The sequence below is a fragment of the Taudactylus pleione genome, unplaced genomic scaffold (genome assembly GCF_031769625.1).
Source record: "Taudactylus pleione unplaced genomic scaffold, aTauple2 ptg000259l, whole genome shotgun sequence".
Lineage (NCBI taxonomy): Eukaryota > Metazoa > Chordata > Amphibia > Anura > Myobatrachidae > Taudactylus > Taudactylus pleione.
In genome coordinates, this window is record NW_028284661.1 from 5,196,946 (window position 1) to 5,221,431 (window position 24,486).

At 40.4% G+C, this 24,486-nt stretch overlaps 1 protein-coding gene across 1 annotated transcript in view; it reads right to left on the reverse strand.

Moving 5' to 3' along the window:
* MAN1A1 (mannosidase alpha class 1A member 1) overlaps positions 1–24,486 on the reverse strand; it is a 286,634-nt gene that overhangs the window by 171,343 nt on the left and 90,805 nt on the right. Inside the window, exons 3-4 of the mRNA XM_088480988.1 lie at positions 16,304–16,419; positions 1,375–1,455 (exon numbers count right to left, since the gene is read on the reverse strand). Coding sequence (XP_088337114.1) covers positions 1,375–1,455; positions 16,304–16,419 — 197 coding nt within the window. The remainder of the gene's footprint in view (positions 1–1,374; positions 1,456–16,303; positions 16,420–24,486) is intronic.

Sequence of the window (24,486 nt, forward strand, 5' to 3'; positions counted from 1 at the left end):
TGTTTGCGAATGCGCAGTACAGCGATAATGGCCGCTGCGGCCATTTTCCGATGACTTGTGCACGCGCTATAGACTCTGGGTACTCTCTAGTATCCAGAGTCTATAACTCCGGCGCTGGCCGCGCACAACTCAGAGGCTGCCAAACGGAGAGGAGGGGGCCCGTGACGGAGACTGCACACGGGCCCCCTCCTCACTAGAAACTACCCTGGTGTGAGCTGTCTAATGGGTAAGCAGATCCGGTGTCTATTCCCAAGCCCAGCAACAAGATTATGGGGCAGACTAGATGGGCCAAATGGTTCTCATCTGTCATCAAATTCTGTTTCTATTTTGCATGCAGATACACCCACAATTGCAGACTGAATATAGGCATGCCACATATCATTTAAATCAGCAGAAGTTGCTTGTGCGTCCTATTTGTATCAATTTGTGAACAAGATGCATTTGAAGGTTAAAGGTTACACGAAAAGACGTTCATAGCTACCAAGTCACGCCACGTCATGGTGCGACTAGAAGGGCTGTTTAAATCACAAGGAAGTAAAAATGTATGTGGACACATCTGTAGGGCGATTGTGGATTCTTTCTTTATCTATTCACAATGGAGAACAGTTAATAAACATCAACAGGAAAATATAATTTTTTACATTTAAAAAAGACAGTATAGTAGCTTACTATGCCAGAAAGTATAGCTAAGATAACATGAAATTAAAGACTTCAGCCAGTGCATAAGGGAACAGAAGCTGAATGGAGACAAAAGGTATAGCATCCACCCCAACATCAGCTGAGCTGAAATAGCATGGAAACTATTCCTGCTCAACCCAAATACAGTCAGCAGAAGGTGTTTGCCAACTGCATGTAGGCTTAGATATCTTTTAACAGAAAGCAAATCAAATACAAAATGTAGTAAGGTTGGGGATGTAATTTGACATTTATCAGTGCAAATAGTGGTGATGAGATGGGACGTGGGGGAAAATAACCTTTGCAAAAAAAAAGGTATCAGGGACGTAGGAAGATTAATGTAAGAAAAAAAACTTAGTTTATTTTACCCTTCAAATCTAAGATAATTATAATTTTTATTTATACAGCAGTAATTTAATACAGAGAATAATACAATCAGGGAATGCTTGTTTATGAAAATGAACCACTGTCCCAATGGAATTTATAATCTAATTTCTATGCACAGACAAGTACACGCATGCCCACAGACACACACGGGAGGCCAATTAACCTGCCAGTATGTGCTTGGACCATGGAAGAGCTCATATAGCACAAATTATAAAAACAAAGCACACTGTAAATCTATTAATAAAGAAACAAAAAAAATTAAAATATATATATATATATTATATTTTTGTAGAAATAATAAGAAAGCCTTACCTCTTCCCCAGAGAGATAATATGCAGATAGGAGGCCTCCAACAAAACGGATATTCACTTCAAAGACTGATACCTCAGCATTCTGTAGAAATTGAATATCAGTAAGTATTATACATAAACAAGATGCTTTAAAACATCATCTTTAGATAACATGAGCTTAGTAATTTGTACAAAGAACATGAATGGTGTGAAAGTAGAACTAAATTTCAAAAGAAAGTAATAAAAGTACTTCTAGACCAAACTTTACTTTAAAGTCCAGTAATGCCTCAGAGTAAAAATGTAACACCATATTATGCTAGTAAAGATTTACCCAACTATAAGCAGTCAAAACGCCTTGTAGATTAAAAAAATTAAAAATAACTAGCATACTTAACATATGCAGGGATAGAGACAAACTCTTTGATCTGAGAAAAAAAAAAAAAAATAGGGCCTGCACTACAAGTAAGCAAATGAAGGCCACTGGGTGCGGCAACAAACAGCTCAGAGAAGGTTTGGGGCTTACTGCTCAGTCCAGAAAATATAAAGTGAAAAGTCTGTGTGAGCAGCCATTACCACAATATAAAACCGTATCAACTGAAATATTGAAAGCAGTTTTCTATAAAAAAAAAAAAAAAAAATCTTAAGATGAAAAATTATTGACAACCACATGAACATTTCTACAGATGTGTCCTTGCTCATCTAGCCGCAATGCTCCATGCAGCGTGATATGCCAGAAGTGAGTGAGCCACCAGGTCCCGTGCTACTCTGCTAACGTTGGCCATTTTTTTTTTTATGGAAATACATCTAAGTCGCAATGAAATGCAACTAGGATGCACCAGGAGACACTGCGGATTCATTTGATATGCGACACTTGTATATCTGTGTGCAGTTTAGTCTGTAAAGCAGGGGTGGGCAATAAGCGGCCCTCCAGCTGTTCTTTAACTACAAACTCCAGAATGCCTCGCAACAGTTTTAGCATGGCCAAATGGCAAATCTATGGCAGTGCATGCAGGGATGTGAAGTTCTACAACAGCTGGGGGCCGCTTATTGCCCACCCCTACTATAAAGGGAATTTTGAATGAAAAAAAGCTGCAGCTGCTGCATCATAGAACATTGTATGCTGATTGAGAGACTCAGTCGCACATAGTCTCCTGGTACGTCTCCCAGCTGCATCGCATCTTAGACGCAGTTTCAGCAAAGGGTTAGGATACTTCGACAGTTGTCAGTGTCCTAACTGCGCCGGGATGCCGGCATCAGGATAGACATCCCGTACCCAACCCCTTCTAACATTAGCGCAAACATTTCTAGTCATTCAGCCAATTGAGTTCCGCCTTTCCTTTGCCATTCCACACTATTTTGTTAAAATTTCCATTTTGTGTAACGTGCAGCTGTGATGATCACTATCAGACTCTAGGGAGCACCACCAACCTTGTGGTTTAGTAGGATTACACATACTACTATATGATGCCCTATATTTTCTAAAATATTTTTATAAAATAAATTGAGTAGAAAAAAGGTATGGTAACTGTTGTAACCAGTTCCACTTATCCAATTAGATGTTAAAATGCTTATAAAAGTAAATTTTCCATATAGGGGTAAATTACACTGACCAACACTCAGTTTATTGCCAATCATATTACTGCGATTTTGGGGTAACTTTGGGGTGCCGATTACAACATATGTTTTGCTAGATTGACTAATTTTTGAGATATACGGATGAGAAACAAGAAAAACATAATAGACCGCAGTCAACTTGCTGCTGGTTGGGTGGCCGATCACTTCTGTATGGAGGGGGAATATTCTAGAATGATCGCGGAATGAACACCTACGGGGCTGTATGTCGCACTTACGGCACCGCAGGACTCAAACAGTTCTGTTAACAGCCCCATAATAGGTCTGCAAGCAAAAATGTGCGAACCGGAGTGAGATAGGACCATGAGGGGGATGAATTGCTTTGCCGTTGTCTGCATTTCTATGCCATTCCAGTGGCAATTCACCCTCTTTGCACCTAATTGGTTTGACCCTTTAAAATATTCATGGTGTCTCACCTTCTAGAATGTTCAGATAGATTCCCATATGAACTCGTTAGGGCTAAGTTCCCTATTACTTTAGGGTATCCATTATTTCAAGAACTAAAGCCAATTCGAAAAAAACTTTAATATTTTAATTCAGCAACCCCAAAATACTTTTTTTTTTTGGGGCTATGTTATCCGTATAGGAGAATAATGCAGTCTGGATATATTAGCCTTTCTTCTTATTGAAGAGCTACAGTTTTGTCTTGCATTTAGTTTATACAGTCATTGCACCTTAATACCCGGAACTGGTTATAACAGTTACAATACCTTATTCAACTTAATTTCATCTATATATCGAAAAATTGGTCATGACATTTTAAACATTAAATAAATATCATTGTTTTATCCATGTCTAATATAATTTGTATGATTAACCACAAATTGCTACATTCATACATCGCCTTAAGGGGTTATCCTTTGCGCCAGAATCCTCTTCTCTGTATTGTTCTGCCTATAATGGTAATCACTAGACTCCAGTAACTCCAGTATCATATCCATTAGACAGAAAAAGCCTGTGTCATTCTGCTCATATAATGTATTCTTGCAGTGTTAACAATTCTTTCTGTTTTCACCATTTATTAAGACACTGATGGAGGGGGTGTAACTGTACTGGGCCCAGAGGTCTTAGAGGGCTCTGGAGTAACAACTTCCTGCGCTGCTGCAGTGATCAGCAGGGTGCATGCATGTACAGTGGCCCTGCTGATCACTGCATTAGCAACACAGGCAGCGGTTCGGGGTCCGTCCGGCAGAGAGCTGGACCTCCTATCCACCAATTGGAGGAAACTGCAAATGCACTGGAAAAGAAAGAGCCAGAGGGAATAGCACAGCAGGAGATACCCAGTTACACGAGTCACGTGCCCGAATACGGTTAAGAATGCTGCATTCGCGCCCATGACCCTATAGGATTTCATGGTGTGATCGTAGTGCACGCCATAGCGTACCGTAGCATATGCAGTCGTGGGTAATAGATGGCGCAATGCGTGCGCACGTTTGATGTGTGATCAGCAACGATGCAACAGGGTACATCTGTATGGGACATCATGGTTATAGTTGTATGAGGAAGGGGGAGCAGTTATGATACAATTGTTTGAGGACGGGGCAATTATCAGACAATTGATGGAAGAGGGGGGCAGATATGTGATGTAATTAGAATTGTTGGAGGGGGCAGTTATGGGACATAATTTTGTCAGGAGAGGGGCAATTGTGGGAAATAATTATAATTGTGGGAGGAGGAAAAGCAGTTATGGGACAATTATAATTGTGGTGGGGGGATAGTTATAGGACAAAATTGTTTGAGGAGGGGGGCAGTTACGGCCATTATTATTTGAAGAGGGGGGCCTTTATGGACATTATTATTATGTGAAGAAGGGGGCAGTTATGGGTTATTAGGTTTAGAAGAGGGCAGTTATGGGTCACTATTGTGTGAAGAGGGGGGCAGTTATGGGTCACTATTATTGTGTGAAGAGGGAGGCATTTGTGGGTTATTGTGTGAAAAGGGGGGCAGTTATGGGTCTATTGTGGGAAGAGGGGCAATTATGGGACATGATCATGTCGGCTGTGCTGCACAGCCGATGACAGATATATCTGTCCATCAGCAAGTGTGTACGGGCAATCAGCCGATCGCCTGTACACATGAATCGTGGCGCGACCCTCAGCCAGCGGGACACGCGGCTGTCTGGAAGATGATGATTGTTCAGTGTATATGAACGACCATCATCTACATATATATCTGCAGATCACTCGATCTGCAGATATATCTTTGCAGTGTCCCCCAGTTATGGCACATAATTGTGTCAGGAGAGGTGAAGCAGATAAAGTAAGCATGTCACACACTATTTTAGAGGTCTGTTTTAATGATTAGCTGGTGGTGTAGCAATTGTGAAATCTTGGATTTCTTCTGAAAAATATCAGAATATTTCAAAGAACTTTTACAACAAAGAATAATTAACATTTTTCAATTTGCAATAGCTATACTGACAGTCTTTCCACTTCTTAAGCCTGAAAAAAAAAAAAAACGAGGGGGATAATCCAAATACAAAGTTATGCAAAGTTAATTGAAATTTATTTAAGATTAGCAACTTTATTTAAGATTAGCAAACGAAACACAAAGTAGACTTCTATAGCTTTAAAATGGATACAATTAGCTATCTGTTGGCAAATCTTACAATGAAACGAGATTGGGATGAATACAATTACACCTAGAAGCGGACAAGTTTGCTTTTGGTGCAACCTCATGATCATGATAAAAATTTACTTTGATTTCCAAAGACATGAAATATTAATGCATTCCAATTAAAATGTGTGCATATATTGTGACTTAAAATCTCTTTACATAGCTTCTGTGAAAGCCAGCAAAATTGAAACAATGAGAAAAATTAAATTATGAAATATTGTACTTTCAGTATAAAAAAAGCAAAAAGTTTATGATGAGAGAATTCTTAAAAACAGAATATTATCTGAAAAATGTTAATATAGCAGAACAGCCCAGTGACAGTGAGGGAATGATATACAGATTCATCTTCACTGTTCCCTCAGCATTTCAAATAGATGCCCCTGGCAACCTGAGGAAACAGAGTGCTGCTGCTTTTTAGTACATGCTTAAAATATCTAACCAACATAAGCACAGGTAGGAAATGATTCCTGTGGTCTGGAATTGTATGCATAGCTGCAAAACAAAGGGGAGTCTAATTTGCCAATGCTGATAGTGTGGATGATAGTACCTTCAGTAATTATACCCTCTTTTCCACTGCCCAAATAATCAGTTATTGCTGGGTCTACCTGGGTCGCGACTTGGTGTAAAAGCGTCTGCGAAAAATAACCTGGGTCGGGAGACTCGGGAATCTGACCCTGGTCGCGAACAGGGTTGAACCCAGCAAGGATCTGAGTAACAGTGCGGCGTAAACGACATGACCCATATCACGATGACAGGAGTCATGCCTCAAACCAGTGGATTGGCTAGCTTCAGTAGCGCTTGAAAGATCATAGCCAGGTGTCCATTGTAACGCAGAAAGACCTGGGACCGGTGTGAGTGACTGGACTCGGAAATAACCGTGGTCCAGCCGCCGATGTGAAAATGGTAAAACCTAGCTCCAACCCGTGCTCAGTGTCCCCGGTTGGAGCTGGGTTTTTGGTGGAAAAGTGGCATAACAGACATCTAATCATATTCACTGTTTCTTGCCTTTGCATGCTTTAATTGTTGCCTATGAGAAAAGGAGCTTCGTTGCCTTTCAAAAGGGAAATTATTGATTACGATTCATGTGCTCATTATGAGCAATAACTGCCATATTAAATGCTTCATTTCCAGCTTGACAATTCTCTACAAATTGCAGTGACAGGGACCATTAAAACTATATAGAGAGAATTGGTAAGTACAATGGAAGAACACTGACTTTATAAAAACCCTTTTAAAAAACAAAAAATGCAGTGACAATGTAACCATAATACAATTGTTCTCCTTTCAAAATATTTATTTTCACAGTTAATATATTTTTATTCTGCCCACATGAATACAAAGCTTCGAGCTTTGTGCTGCTGAGGTGCTGCAAGCACTACAAGAAAGTGCAATAACCTAGTCACCAAGCAACCTCCTATTCCGAAGGTGAACCACTGGGATTGCTATCCTGCCTGTGGCAGTAAGACAGCACTTTCTGCTATGAAATCACAAAGGCAAGTCAAATTTTACATTTATAACAGAAGAGGGATTAAAAAAATATTTGGGATTCAATCTGATCATTTAAAATGTTATAAAAATCTGCAATGCTCACTCATGCTTATAAGCAATGTGATTAGAAGAAAATGCCACCATTTAAAAGAATTCTGCATTTAACACATTTGCATTTATAGTTTTTATTGCAGTAAAAGGTCATCTTTACACGTGGATCACATTGTGGTAAATATAAAGGTGCCCACACACTAGGTGTTCAGGTCACGATCCGATATAGTGTCCGATTTCTCCCCCTGCAGTCGTGGGCACGATTTGGTTTTAAAAACAATCCAAATTGACCCACTATCTATCGTGCATCCTATACTACTCCAGTTATTCTGTAACATGGGTCACAGCCAGGTCACAAAAGCAAATAGGAGGCCCAGCTAAGGGACTTAGTCCAAATACTGACAACCAGGATGCAGTCTGTTGAAATCCCGGCGCCGGAATCCCGACCCAGGACTAAACATAAGCCAGCCTACACACAGGCGTCAGCGTCCCAATCGAAGGTGGGTGGGCGCCTTTAGCGGTTAGCCGCGAAGGGGGGGGTGTAGGGTTTAGGCACCACTGAGGTGGGGATTAGGCACCAATGGGGAGGGTTAGGATTAGGCACCGACAGGGAGGGTTAGGGTGCAAGAAGGGAGGGTTAGGAAGAGAAGGGGGGAGGGTTAGTATACGACCCCTGTCAGGATTCCAAGCATTGGGATGCCGCTTTCAGCATTTTGACAGCATGCATCCCGACTGCCGGGATATCATACCCATCCACTAGCTACAACCATTTAAACAATCTGTTTACCTATGACAGCTGCCAGCATCTCACAACTTGCCAGCATCTCTGGAAATCACTATGTAAAGCTGGCAGTCGGGGTGCCTACTGTCGAAATACCAACAGCAGCATCCCAATGGTTGGTATCTCATAATGGGTTGGACAAGTAAACTTACCCACTCCCCTTCTCCCCCTTAATCCCAACCCTCCCCGTTAGTGCCTAAATGCAACCCTCCCCCCTTAGTGCCTAACCCTAACAACCCCCCCTCCCCCGAGGGGTGCCTAACCCTATCCTCCCCCCAAAAAAAAACCTAACGCTAACCCCGCTATGCTACCTAAACCTAACTTTTCCCTCTCCTCCCCCCTCCCCTTCGGCCAACATCTAAGATGCCCTTGTCTCACCTGGTTTGCGCCAGTGTCTGTCTGTGTTCCGGTGTCAGGATTAAGATAGGCGTTGGTATTTTGATGCTTATCTTAAGTCCAGAGTCAGACTTCTAGCGTCGGGATTCAGACCGGCGGCATGCCATCAACTGGTCTAACTACATCCCCATCTCTGCTGTGGGTCAATTTTCCCTACTTTAACTGTCAGAATAAGGAGCAGAATATATTGGAAAGTGCCTGGTGATGTAAAGCCTCCATGTGACACTATGGAGATTCTGGGTCCAATAAAGACTATGAACAATTCTATGTTTGTGCAGTTGCTCACAGTATTATGAGACTCTAATTAGCACTTTGAAAAGGGCAACTTAGAAACCTGTAGACAATGGAGATATTTGCAACTTTCCAAATCAACTTCCATGATCTTTGTATAATTAAGCCACAGCTGTAACATATATAGTAGAGGGAATACTTGTGTGTTGCATTGGCTGACCAACTCCAATGAACTGTTGCAGGGATCAGGTTTATATATGGTATGGGGGAGGTGATCATGCAGGAGAAGAGAAATGATCGGGGGAGTTGGGATCAGGCAGGAGGAGAAGGATGGTATATCAACCCCTATGTACATAAAATACTTATGTATAATATAATAATGTTATATGATCTGGAGCTAAACAGTTTCTTTAATAAATGACTAATTGCAGATTTATAGACAAAGTCTGTTGTATACATAATAAAAGGAAACTTTTATATTTATATTCAGTATCACAGCATGCAATAATGCAGAAAGCGGTCCACATAGTGCTTTAATAAATCTCTAGATAAAATGAGGGAATCTAAACATTAGCACAAAGATAATGACAGGACATCACCACCATTTAACTCCAGCTCTCTGAGCTTTTACTCAGATTCAGTACAGCTCGACAAAAAAAAAAAAAAAAGTGTCCTCTTGTCAAATGTAGCAGATACCTTCCAAGTCAGAGTCCCAATTAATTTCTTGATAGCGTCCCTACCTCACCTCCACAGGCAAGGAACACATTGCTGGGTATCCGCAAAGTGCCCTTACAATGACGACGTCCAATAACCACACCCCCTCCCCATAATGAATTTTAGCTGGTGGCAGATGGCAAGCTGCATCTTGTTCTATTACTCATGGAGAAACTAAATACTGTTTAACCTTTTTGCTAATAACATGGTCTACTTCTTGCAATTCAAATAAGGTCTGTTATTGTAAAGAGCAAATACTAATACATTAACTATTGGATTGCATGTTAAATAATATTCAGATTCTGAAGGTGAAATGTGCACAACACAGCATACCTTTAGAATACAACAAAAGCAGCAATGCAATTCTTAAATCAAAATTTGTCTAGGGAGCTAACATTTGCCATTTGGAGAAAAACCTTTCCTGAAGCGAAATGTATAATCATTTTCACACCAGCAGAGATTTCTTGGTTGATTTAGAAAGCTGCTGGAAGGTATCACACGACAGAGAATATTAGAATGATGGATAAACTAATGCACATTACACTGCTTACTGTATTAACTTTTAAAGGAATAATTTATTCTCGAGGAGGTCTCACAGAAACCATCTTAATGATTCTACTTGATTATTAAATGGGGAAACTAAACCTGGACAACTAAATGCATGCATTCTATCAGTTTTAGAGGAGATGCTTTTCGTTCACTCAATCCCATGAGGCTACATATATATTGTACTGATCTGCAGCAGACTCCAAATAGTTTTTCAAAAAAATAAAAAAAAAGTGTTAACACTAAGGCTGCATATTAAAACCTATCTTATAGAAAGTCAGATGCAAGGTTATTTAAACAAGAAATACATTCAACATAATGGTATTACTTAGTCAATCCAACTATAGGACACAAAAACAAGTATGTAGCAGGATTGTCATCATATAAAAATCATTTGTTTAAACATTTATTATTATATTTATATTTTCCAGTCCCTATGAAGAGTTATAAAGATATGGCTCTATGTAATGTACACAGGGTGCAGCGCTACAGAAGCAGAATATAGGCATAGTGGGTTCCATACTGTAGATAGACAGTAATTAGATAGACACCCGATTTTAGACGGGCAAGAAGGGCAACAGGGGCAAGAAGGGCAACAAATGATTTTTTTTGTTTTTTTAGGGCTAGGCAGATACTGGAGGGTTAGACACTAGAAGGGACGGTTAGGGTCAGGTACCTACCCCGACGTTTAGGCAGGTTAGGAGGGAGGGTTAGGGTGAAGATTAGGGCTATAAAACAAAAATAAAAACAAGTGCCGACCATTTTTGTGTCGACCCTATTGTCTAACATCTGGTGTCTACCTAGGCATTGTCTATCTAATTACTGTCCATCTCTTATACCACACCCAACAGAGTAGAGGATTCAAAAACTGGGAAGGAAAAGAGCAACGCACAAGCTACTGTCTATCAATCTTATAGCCACACGTGCCTCTTCCAGCTTCTAATGACTCCCCCTCCAGGCACGCCTATCAGCAGAGCATTGCACAAATCAACATAGAGTAAGCGAGTTTGGAGGAAAGAGTGGAACTGTGTCACTTTCCTACATATTTGCCTTGTTACAAAGAACATAGAGCATTTTCTTAATATCGAGCTGATCAAGTTTTCAAAAAAAGTTACTAAAAACTGCTTATAAGATTAACAAATTAAAAGCACATCAGGAATGGATTTACATATGTAGCTAAACAAAGTTTATAGAAAATATGGTAGTCAAAAATTGGCTCACTTAACGCTCCTTCTACTCCTATTCCTCAACATTTCTTCAAACTATCATTGCTATCAGATGCAGGTAGAATAGTGAAGCTGGTTCAATAGGCTCTGCCTGGCTTATTAACTGCTTGCAGGAGAGTGCCCTGGCTGCATACAGAATACACTGCTCATGTATTACTAACGTCTGTACTCACACTGTTGAGGGCTCAATCACATTTATGTTGCTTGCACTTTTGAACATTAATGTATAAAAAGATCATTAAAAGAAGGAAATATAGTCATTGGCACTAACTCCCATTATTTGGTTCTAAAATCCTAATACTGTGTGACAAAGTTTAAAAAGAATCAAAACCCATTTCTCATTTGTTAGCGTGTGCTACCAGTAGAGCACCTTCTATTGGTAAAAGCTGAATGCATGAAAAGCACATTGAAAATGCATTAAAAGTGCCCATTAGTTTTCATGAGGTTTTTCTGAATGAATATATAAAAACATTTTCTGGTCTAACAATCAACACTGGCACTGTAAAATGATGCATATTTTAATTAAAAGAACAAAGCAAGTGATATTTTAAAGTGAAACTAAACTGAAAAAGTTTAAGTAAAACGCAAATGTCAGCATTTCACCCTGCTGTGTAACATATAAAAAGTTTTGTTGCGGTTTAGAGCAGGTAAGGCTTTAACCACTTAACTGACAAATTATTTTTCCAAAAACCGCTCCGAAATTGTTTTTTTTTTTAATGGTTGAATTAGGTCAAGAACATCTAGTTAAAACTTATTCAACACAATTTTATTAATGAAAAATTTTTTTTTCTTTTTTGATACATACTATACCAATAAAATAGCAATTTTTTTCAAATTCCTGAACTTGAACTTTAAACACTTTTAAACTATGTAAAACTCATTTAACAGTAATTTTCAGTGTAATGGAACATTTAGAAATTTTTTTCAGTATGAAAAACCTTGAAACAAGGCACAGCACAAAGTCCAATGTCACACTCCCTGCAGTAGAACCGTGTCTCTTTGCGTATTTTTTTGCCACTTTCATCTCTCTTAGAGCAGCAAACAGCACATTTTCTGGCTGCATTGTCTTTTTTTCTGTAGCAGGAACAAACTCTGGGAAATGCCTCTCTGTTAGCCGTAAGGGGTTTGGGCTAGGTGGTGGCCGGCCGAGTTTTGCTGTGCAGGGTGCTGTGTGGTGATTCTCTATTAGCATTTTTTTTATACAGGATGTACGCATTCCAAATTTCTTGGTCTAATAGGTCTATAAAAATTTTGATATAAAATTTCTTACCCCTTTTACGGCTTATGGGATAATTGGTAATGTGCTGGTCTGCACGGTCTACCCCACCCATTGTCAAATTGTAATCAATAACAGCCTGTGGTTTGATTTTGGTTGTTTGGAATTTTTCAATTTGTACAAGTTCTATATTGTGGACTGTAGATAAGATACAAACATCTTTTTTATCTCTCCACCTCATCACACACACTTTTCCCCGTTGAAAGCCTATATCATCTCCCTTTTGGAGTTTTTTTCTTAAGTGCTTCAGGGACATCTTTTCGCGTAATCCTCAGGGTCCCATAGGTATCAGTCCGATGGGCCAGCAATATATCGGCCAGTAGAGGTGATGTATAAAAATTGTCTGTTGTGACGCAATATCCCTTATTGAGTAAGGGTTTCAGTAGACTCATTACTACTTGCGCAGATAATGGTAAATCTTTGTATTCTGTGTCCACTATTGTCCCTTTGCCTGTATATATAATACTGGACCAAATGTATCCTGATTTTGCTTCACACAGCATGTACATTTTTATTCCAAATCTGGATCTTTTACTTGGAATATACGGTTTCCACCCCAGTCTGCCTTTGTACAGCAGCAGACTTTCGTCAATGGAGATGTCTCGTTCTGGGGTCAGTAGTTCAGAGAACCTCTTGGACAAGTAGGAGTAAACAGGCCATATTTTCTGGAGTTTGGGGTTGGGATGGACTTCTTCTTCAACCTGGTTATCTACAAAATGTAGGAATTTTTTCAGTAAGATAAACAGTCTGTGGGACATTATTGATGCAAAAAATGGTGTCGCCAGGGCATTCCCCTTAGACCAGTACCACTCCAGCAGAGGTTTTTGTATCAATCCTTGCAGCACTAGCAGAGAGAGGAATACCAGCATTTCTGCAGCGGTTGTTGGGACCCAATCATTGCTTCTTGAAAACTTGCGTGGTGTTGCACCGGCTATGGACTGTTCAGCGTACCGATTTGTTTCCGCAGTAATCAATTCGACCAAGTGGAGGTCAAAAAACAATTTGAAATATCCCAGAATTCCACTTTCTGTTGTCACTTGGGGTTCACCCATGAAGGGAAATCGTGGTGGCGCTGGACCACAGTTTTGCGCGTCTAGAGCGCAAAATTGGCGCACCTCCTCTTGATCTTGCTCTTCCTGAGTGGCATCCAAAAGTAGTTCTTCATCACTGGAATACATGTCACTTCCAGAATCAGAATCTGTATCACTGGTGGACATCACTGCGCTCTTAGTGTAGATGATAAATTGATAATGGTTTTCACCTTACTTTGATGATCACAGTTATTGTAACTTTTTTTTATAATTGTGTCAGTCACTGTAATATCTAACAATTGTATCCTTATCTCAATCACTGATGTCTATCTCTCTCTCTCCTCAGCTACACTGTCACAGGACTCACAGTCATGTAACAATATGTCACGAGTATCATGAGGTGGATAATCCTCATAGGTTTGTCCACCCCTGTTGCAGGGAAGAGAAGGAGAGGTAGGAGTGGACAATCCTTAGGATTGCCCACCCCTGTTACTGGGAAGAGAAGAAAGAGGAGGAGTGTGTGTAGGTATGAGTTGGGCACACTTCAGGGGCCATAATATGATCTGTGTGGGTCAGGGATAAGCAGGGCACACTTCAGGGGTCATAATATGATCTATGTGGGTCAGGGATGAGCAGGGCACACTTCAGGGGTCATAATATGATCTGTGTGGGTCAGGGATGAGCAGGGCACACTTCAAGAGCACCATATATTCTGTAAGTAGGGGAGAAGGGATGGATCATGGATAAAGTGTGAGTTCCTAATCACGGCAACCTGCCAATGGTTACACAGGAGGCAGAGTTTCCATTCACTGAATTTCCCCGGCATCTGCGAGGAGCAGCGCCGGGGTTAGACAGGAGCACATGCTCCATCCAGTCTTATAACCTGGCATCTGCGGGGAGCAGCGCCCGGTCTAACCAGTGGGGGGCAGCGGCTATATTCATTACCACAGGAGCACAGGCTCCTTTCATAGTAACAGCCCGGCGTCTGCAAGAAGCAGCGCCGGGCTGATCAGTGGACGGGAGTGAGTGGCTGGGGGGGGGAGCAGGCGGAGGCTGCCTGTTCTCTTCTCCCGGCAGCGAGGAGTTACACTGGAGCATCGGCTCCATTTAGTTCAACGACTCAGCGTCTGCGTGGAGCAGCTAACAAGGGGAGCAGTGCCGGGTGTGTGTGTAGAGGGGGGGGGGGGGGGAGGCGTAGGGCTGCTGATCACTGTGCCCAGCAGTGATCAGCAGAAACGAATACAATACGTAGTTGCAGAGGGACCGGGAGGTCCCTCTGGGGCTGACGGCTGCCGGAAGATTCTCTTCCAACAGCCACCTGCAGGGAATTTCTGAATGGTCGTATCAGATATGACCATGTCAAGGGAAGCCCAGTCTGGTATGGTCGTATCTGATACGACCGTGCCAGGCAAGTGGTTAAATCCAAAAACAAAACAATTAGAATTTACTAAATGTAGCAGTTTGCTTTGAATAGTTACATAATTATTAGCCGACATATTAGTTATACAAGCAACTAGCTGAAGTATCCTGCGTTGCCTGGGTTTAAATTTTCAAGTAATTAAGTTATCAAGGAGTTGGATGGAATGGTCAACATTTTAAAAATAATTCCAGCACACCTAATGAGGAGAGTCCCTCCCGACGCATTCCGCCGCGAGGTCCGACCGGGACCCCAACCACTATATTAGGCATCCCAGACCAATTGCCACCCCTCTGACGTTTTCGTCCAAATCCATCCAGTGGAAGGCTCAGAACAGGCTCCCTGGGTCACAGTTCAGCCCAGTGTACACCAACGAGAGGTCCAACCAGGACCATAACCCCCCTAATACCTGGCCAGCATCCAACTGGACCACCTCGCGTTGGTTTCATTCCAGTCGATGCAGGGGTGTCCGAATGCATAACTGGACAGAAACAGACCAATGAAATGTAGAAATGATATGAAATAATAGTAAACAGAGGATTAGCACCCTTCCGGGACTGCTCCAGAAAGCCCGGAGACCAGGACAACTGTCCGGACAGGCAGAGTCTGGAAGTTGCATGTTGGCCAGCCCTCTCAGTCTAACCACCCACCCTGCTGTCTGCAGAGCTGTAATCCAGGAATCAACACTGCCCATTAATCATGTCACAACACCATAGCTCATCTGCTGGGACGAAAAGTGGCTGCAAGAGGAGATGTCCTGCTAATTACTTTAGTAGTAATCAATCCTCTGCAGTGCCTTCACTCTCTCACTATGCAATGTGATTGGGGACTAGTCAGACTACGGCCGTCAGTGTATGCTGGAAGGAAGGAGGAAGACAGAAGGTGGGGGCTGCTACTGTGAAGACTTTGGTAACAAAGTTCGCAAATTACTTATGGCAATTGTATTTATATTATATGAGGTGTCATCTTTTATTTACATTATTTCTAGTAAAGGGACCTGGCATATGCCAAATTACCTCAGTCTGTCCCGCCCTGCCGCCCCTCTATCCACTGCTTCACCCCTGCTGTGACTGCAGTGCTGCTCGTCCCCCCCACTCCATTCAGCCCTGCACTACTCTTCCCCTTCATACTGACCCTGTTAGGTCTAGAAGTGGGAGCCATGTGAGCGGTGACATAATGGGGCATGTAGAGAGGTCTCATGGCATATAGTGGGACACGTGGAGCATATGACACAAAGGAGTATGTGGAGGAATCTGACATATAATGGCAATTGTGGGACTGAATATAAGGTGCATGCGGGTGACTGACAAATAAAATGGTTGTATTCCTACAGAGATTTTGGCCATGCCCTCTGACCACACCCCCTATCCAGGAATCTGCATGCAAAAAAAGGTGGTAACCCTAGGAGCATAGTTGTACAAGTAATTATATAAACAAAAGAACACCCCACACTCCCCAAAAAAAGAAGAAATAAAAACAACCTCATTCTCTAGTTTAATTTGAATGAAATTACAGGAATTAAGTGCAAAGTGTCTGGCCAACTCACCACACTGAATTCTAGGTTCTTCTCCACCCACTCCTTAGCATCCTTGAATTCATCCTTCATATCCATGATAAACAATGTGTCAAGAGAATCTACAATTGTTGCTCCTTGGATGTTACCTGTAATAAAATATAAACATGGTACTTGATTATGCGAAGAACAAACAGGAAACCATTCTGCTCAACTTTAGAATATAGAACTTTATATACACGGTAACTCAATTTGCGGCAACTAGCCCCTTTCAGCATGCAAAGTCCCAGGCGAATCAGCAACGTTAAGCGACGTTTCAGTTCAAACTGTGTCATATTGGCATAAATAAAATAGGAAGCGACAAAACTACTTTGCTGGATTAAACTGATCAATTTCATGTGCAACATTTGTACATCTGTGTGCGACTGAGTTTGAATCTGTAAGAAGTGCTAGACTGCAGCGGCTTTTTCTCACGCTAAGTTCCGTTGTGTTTTATCTGCGACTTGGTACATGTTTAAAACTAATCCCTGTGCAGTTAAAGTTGCATCTCAAGTTCACAGAGTAGTGTTACGCCATGTCAGCGATGCAAATAAGAAGCAAAATTTAAAAAAAGAAAATATGGTATTTTACACCTCTCATGGCAGTTCAGCTGTGGCGGGCATCTCGCGACGTATGGCGTATAGACACTAAGCGTATGACACATCTGTAACATTTTAGACAGTGTCCTGACAAGCTCTTGATTGTAATTCAATCTTTATGTCCAAGACCATGGGGAATTTATTGTATAGTACTGACAGGAACTGACAAAGCTTTATATTATACACCCAATTAGTAATATTTTTGCAGTAGTATGAGCACAGCACAATACACTATCTGAACAATTGACAAACGGCCAGCTCTATATGTAACTGTGCCACAAGCCATTTTATATACTACAACCAGGTCACATTATGTAAATGGGTACTCTACTCTCCTATCCACTGATGATCACACTCACCACCCAGTTAGATGTAACGGCTGGACCCATGGCCCTCCTATGGCTGACCAAATCTTTACATGTGTCTATAGCCTGAGATGTATACATTCAGGCTACAACACTTTTACTGAAGAACAATAGTGACTGTGATTGTCTGACAAGTATCTTTTTAACAAATACACACACACATTTCAGAGTGAAAAATCACATTAGAAAATACAGCAAGCCCAATGACCGTTTCAAACATGTAGATTTTCATTGCATTGCACCTGAGGAAATAGCTGAAAATGTGATGTAGCATTGAGACATTGATTTAAAAGGAGATGGTGTTCTATTGCATTCATGTTTATTTATTTACATTTTACCAAGCAACAAGACATTAAGGTGATGGGGAAGGGAGGGTACAGAAAAAAAAAAAAATACCAGGAAAAACAGGGTGTGGGACAAATAGGTACTATGGAGATCTATTTACTAAGCAGTGTTAGGAGACAAAGTGAAATGACATAAGGTACCAGCCAATCAGTTCCTAACTGCCATGTCACAGGCTGTATTTGAATAATTATAGTTGGGAGCTGATTGGCTGGTACCTGATCTCCTTTCACGGTCTCCTAACACTGCTTAGTAAATAGACCCCTAAGTGTAATACATGTCTCCATATGCAGCATCATTAAGTGTCTCCATGTACAGCATCATAGTGAACTATTAGCCTATATGGCTTAAAATGTAATGCACACTTAAACAATGCACACCTTCCTGGTATATAATGTGCTATTCAAAATGGTTGAATCAGGAAAGTACAATTCAATACACTCAAGGAGAAATGTCATTTCTTAATTTATCTGTCCCCTGACTAGCTAATGTAAACTTGAGGCATCTGGCCCATTTTATTAAAGGTGATGCCTCATACATAAAGACTATCTTTAAGGGTTGCCATTGGAAATGCATAATGAATTGGTGTATAAAATAAAAGACAGGGGTAAGACTATTTCCATGCTTGGGCTACTGCAGTTTTGGTGGCTATAAAAATATGTCCCAGTGTGTAACTGTCTGAATTATGACTATTTGGCAGATAGTCATGTAAGAGTGCAAGTCTAGGTGAAGGCTGTATGCAGATATTCAGAACCTTCTGTATCAATTGAAATACTGCACCCCATATAGGTCGAAGGGGGCACACCCGAAAGATATGATAAATGTAGCCAACTTACAAAAAATTACGCCAACAAAATTTAGACTGGCATGGCCAAATGGAGTGCAATTTAGCAGGAGAGAGGTATAACCAATGCAGGATTTTATATTCAAGCTCCAAATGGTGACATTTAGATAGTTTATGAGCCTTCAAATATAACACTTCCCATTGTTGAAATGTAAATATAACCTGTAAATCTTTCCCACAGATGCTGAGACTTAACTTTATCTGATGGGAAACTCCCTAGACAGTTATACCAAAATCGAATATGCCCTCTTACATTGCCGCTGGCAAGTTTTGTCAGTATATCCTGATTAGGTCTACGTATAGGGCCACATTGTTTAACCACACTACCTAACTCAATGTCTAATACGAAAAAAAAAGTCTGCCGAAGAAAGGCTATACTTCGGCCCGTATTCGATTAGAGACGAAAAGCCGTGATCGGCGAAAAAGTTTAGCCGATGTGATGTTTACGCCACTTTCCGAAGTATCGTCCTATACAATTCTGGAACGTTTTCGCATGTGAAAACTCCACAGGCTAAAACAGGTGAAAAAGCTTCTCTACCAAAGGCAGGAGAAAAGATATGCAAAATCTCAATTTTGGCCTAAAAAAGTGGGAACCCTTTGAACACCCCCCTCCTCCTAATGACTATTCAGGCAAAAAACAAAAAAAACCAACAACTTTAAAAAAAAAAATATTGAAAATACCCACTAAAAATGTCATATCAATTTTGGGGCGAAAATATAAAAAGTAATGGAAAATATGTCTACAGTACTGGGAAAGGTATTTTGGGGTCTGTATGGATGGGACAGGTGTTTTTAGGATTGCAGGGGGCTGTAGCAGGTGTTTTGTTTTTTTTAAAGTATTTCAATATGCACTTTATTAAACACAAAAAAATACTAGTACCCTTTTTAATGTATCCCCAATTTAACTCCAACATTTTTTTAATAGCAAAAAAAAAAAAATGCTCTCTCATTTTTCCACACTAACACAAAAGTGCATATAACAGCCCAATGACTCACTTTAGGTACACAAAATACTTTTATTAGAGCTATTAATACACTTCTATATTGATTACCAGTCACTTAGGCTTTTTCGCTAGTCTCGACATTCGCACATCTGCGTTTTTGCCTGTTTTGCCATTTAATAGGGCGAAAAGCGGGAGCGCACATTGCGGAAGTACGCAATAACTTCACATACAAACAGGCGAATGAGGCTAAAACATCGCATTGGAAAAAACTTTCGCCAATCGTGGCTGTTTGGCCTCTAAATGAGTACGGGCCATAGCCTGCAGGTGTGCACAAGGGACCAGGGAAGCGCTTCTTAATAATACAAACGTACGTCGAGCCCCGTGAAATCCAGTGCATAACCCTCAGCTCAGGGATCAGTTTATAAATTGCTGAGAACTAGCCATCATAGAATCCCATATCTTAAGAGAATTTAGAATTCACAGAGGGATATCAGAGAGAAGTGGGCAAACTTTTAAGAGTGGTCCATAAAAGATCTGTAAGGGGGTAGCGGGGAACGGATGCTTGTTCTTGATCGAACCATAGTTTTGATCCGGGGGAAGAGCCCAGTTGCTTAATTGAGAAATCATGCATGCAGAATGATACACAATTAAATTAAGGACATTAACACACCATATTGTCTGGGTCTAGTAAGACGTAAATAAGCTAGATGAGGTGGTTTCTTTTTCCAAATGTATGAGACAATAAGCTTGCTAATAACTGATTTAAGGATGCAATAAGGGATAACACAAAAACAGATACATTCGTTTTGATAGTAGAATTTTGAATGCTGCCAAGCGACCCAGCCATCTCTGCACAAGGTCCACTATATGTTTAAGCATAGGGGTGAAGTAATTATCTATGCATTTGCAGATTTTATTCGGGATGGACATGCCCAAATACAAAATCACATCGGTCTTCCATGTGTAAGGAGAGATATACCGGTACTTTAGGTGTGAAATTTTGTTGGAGAGGTTGAAACCTAATGCTTCCGTCTTTGTAGTGTTTAATTAAAAAAAAAAAAGAGGCAGAGGATTCAGGATCAAATGCAAACAGAAGAATATAGTCTGCAAAAAGACAATTTTATGTAAGGAGGAACCCTTAGCTATAACAGGTAAAGCTGGGAGGAACCGAATTGTCGCAGCTAGTGGTTCAATAGCTAATATACAGTATATATTATAGGAGAAAGCAGACATCTCTGCCTCATACAGTTTTTATTAGGGAATGCTGAGGAAAGGAACCAGTTTCCCTGTGGGAAAACTGTACAAGGCTTTAATAGATTGCAGTAGTGCAACCATAAAACCAAATGTGAACAATGTTGCACAGAGATTAACCCATTACAGGCGATCAAATGTCTTTTCAGTATCTAATGATAGAACCACCATTTCCTTATGGTGTTTCAAGAAATGATCTACAATATTGCTTGCCTGCAACATATGAAACCCACCTGGTCAAGGTGTACAAGATGCTGGATCTGTGGAGATAATCTGTTTGCAATAAGTTTAGCATAGATCCTAATGTCTGAATTAAGGAAGGCAATAAGTTGGAAATTTTGATAGGACGTTGGTTTTTTCTCAGGTTTGGAAAGAGTAATTATCCTAGCTTCTAACATCTGTGAAGATAGGCACCCCAACTCTGATTGAAAAAAACAAAGCGGTGAGTTACGGTGCCAATGCTACTGCGAATAATTTGTGAATCCATCTGCCACCGATGCCTTACTCACCGGGATACTCTTAAGCAACTCTAAGACTTCTTGTTCAGTCTATGGGGCATTGAGAGGGGTTAAGTCATCCATCTCAAACACACACACTTCCGTTCAAAAGTTTGGGGTCACCCAGACAATTTCGTGTTTTACATGAAAACTGACTTATTTATCAAATGAGTTGCAAAATGAATAGAACATATAGTCAAGACATTGGCAAGGTTAGAAATAATTATATTTATTTGAAATTTTGCTTTCGTCAAAGAATACTCCTTTTGCAGCAATTACAGCATTGCAGACCATTGGCATTCTAGCTGTTAATTTGTTGAGGTAATCTGAAGAAATTTTACCCCACGCTTCCAGAAGCACCTCCCACAAGTTGGATTGGCTTGATGGGCGCTTCTTGTGTACCATACGGTCAAGTTGCTCCCACAACAGCTCAATGGGGTTGAGATCTGGTGACTTTGCTGGCCACTCCATTACAGACAGAATACCAGCTGCCTGCTTCTTCCCTAAATAGTGCTTGCATAATTTGGAGGTATGCTTTGGGTCATTGTCCTGTTGGAGGAGGATACTGGCTCCAATCAAGCGCTGTCCACAGGGTATGGCATGGAGTTGCAAAATGGAGCGATAGACTTCCTTATTCAAAATCCCTTTTACCTTGTACAAATCTCCCACTTTATTAGCACCAAAGCAGCCCCAGACCATCACATTACCTCCACCATGCTTGACAGATGGAGTCAGGCACTCTTCCAGAATCTTTTCACTTGTTCTGCGTCTCACAAATGTTGTTCTGTGTGATTCAAACACCTCAAACTTCGATTCATCTGTCCATAACACTTTTATCCAATCTTCCTCTGTCCAAGGTCTGTGCTCTTTTTCCCATATTAATATTTTCCTTTTATTGGCCAGTCTCAGATATGGCTTTTTCTTGGCCACTCTGCTTAGAAGGCCAGCATCCTGGAGTCGCCTCCTCACTGTAGACGTTGACACTGACGTTTTGCGGGTACCATTTAATGAAGCTGCCAGTTGAGGACTTGTGAGGCCTCTATTTCTCAAACTAGAGACTCTTAATGTACTTGTCGTCTGGCACAGTTGTGCACCAGGGCCTCCCACTTCTCTTTCTACTCTCGTTAGAGCCTGTTTGTGCTGTTCTCTGAAGGGAGTAGTACACACCGTTGTAGGAAATGTTCCGTTGCTTGGCAATTTCTCGCATGGAATAGCCTTCATTTCTAAGAACAATAATAGACTGTCGAGTTTCACATGAAAGTTCTCTTTTCTGGCCATTTGGAGAGTATAATCGAACACACGAATGTGATGCTCCAGATACTCAACTAGCTCAAAAGGAAGGCCAGTTTTACAGCTTCTCTAACGAGCAAACCCATTTTCAGCTGTGCTAACATAATTGCACAATGGTTTTCTAATCATCCATTAGTCTCTAACACGCTTAGCAAACACAATGTACCATTAGAACGCTGGAGTGATGGTTGCTGGAAATGGGCCTCTATACACCTATTGTAGATATGACTTTAAAAACCAGACATTTGCAGCTAGTATAGTCATTTACCACATTAACAATGTATAGAGTGTATTTCTGATTAATTTAATGTTATCTTCATTGAAAAAAAACTGCTTTTCTTTCAAAAATAAGGAAATTTGTAAGTGACCCCAAACTTTTGAACGTGTGTGTGTGTGTGTGTGTATATGTATGTATATGTATGTATATATATATATATATATATATATATATATATATTATACACATATATATATATACACATATATACATACTTTTTTTTTTATTATGCTTATTTTTTTACTAACCGCCACTAAAAAGACACAGGACAAAATAGTGTGGATACATGAATATTCACCAGTAAATAGAAGTCTAATGGCTGAGGTAAAGAAAGTATGGCCCATTGTGACTTGTGATAGCACATTACCGGCACCTAAGGATACAACTATCATGCCAGCATATAGACGAGGAAGAAACAGAACGAGTGGTACACGATATTTCATCTTTGATAGAAAGTAATCCTATACACTTTATATCACGCACACCAACTTCAAGTGTCTCGGCTGTACAACGAGCAGTTCGCTAGAAACAGGAGGTACGTTTGTACATCCTCACTCAGGAAGAAAATTCCAAATGAAATACCAGTTGACCTGCACCAGCAAGTGTGTTGTATATTTCATCAGATGCCCATTTGGTTTGCTCTGTATAGGGAAGACCACCCAACAGTTCAAGGAGCGGATTGCACTGCATCGTTCGGCCATAGATGCAGCAATTGAAGGCAAAGAGTCAGAGCAACCAGTCGCTAGGCATGGTCTATCAACCATCAAGTACAAGTTGATAGACCACCAACCACTACAGCGCAGAGGAGGGAATCGGAATAAGGCTTCACTGCAGTGAGTCTCCAAATGGATTTACTTAACACTGTGCAACCTCATGGTTTGAATGAGATGCTTTCCCTCTCTTGCCATCTCTTACTTAGATGTCCTTCAGTAATATTTTCCTGTCTCACGGACAATAGTGATATTTACAGTTCGTGCCCTCTGATACATTTTAGTTTCTCTAGATTTCCTATACTCAATTTAATATTGAGTTACACAATAGCAACATCAATGGTTCAGGTATACATTACAGGCAAGCGTTATGCTGCAATTATTTGAGTAGTTACTATATATACACATTATTAATACAGGTTGAGACTCCCATATCCAAAATGCTTGGGACCAGGGGTATTTTGGATAACGGAATATTCCGTATTTTGGAATAATTGCATATCATAATGAAATATCTTGAGAATGGGACCCAAATATACACACAGAATGCATTTATGTTTTGTATACACCTTATACACACAGCCTGCAGGTCATTTTATACAATATTTTTAATAATTTTGTGGCTCAAGCAAAGTTTGTGTTCAGAAATGAAATTCATTTATGTTTCATATACACCTTATACACACAGCCTGAAGGTAATTTTATATAATATTTTTAATAATTTGTGCCTTAGACAAAGTTTGTGTACATTGAACCATCAAAAATCAAAGGTTTTATTATCCGAGTCATGCCAAAATTATTCTGTATTTCGGAATATTTGGATATGGGAGACTCAACCTGTATCTCCTATTCATGTCAGTTATATATAGCTACATTTTCTACTATTGTCTGGACCTCACTTTTTAGAGGTCAGTTTAATTCAAATTGCAGCGCTGTGGTGATGTAGGGCTTTTTGCCTTTAGCATCACTGTTCCTTGACTTCAGCCACGAGTGCCATCTATTCAGTGAGAATATATATGAATAAAAAAAAAAATATATATATATATATATATATATAT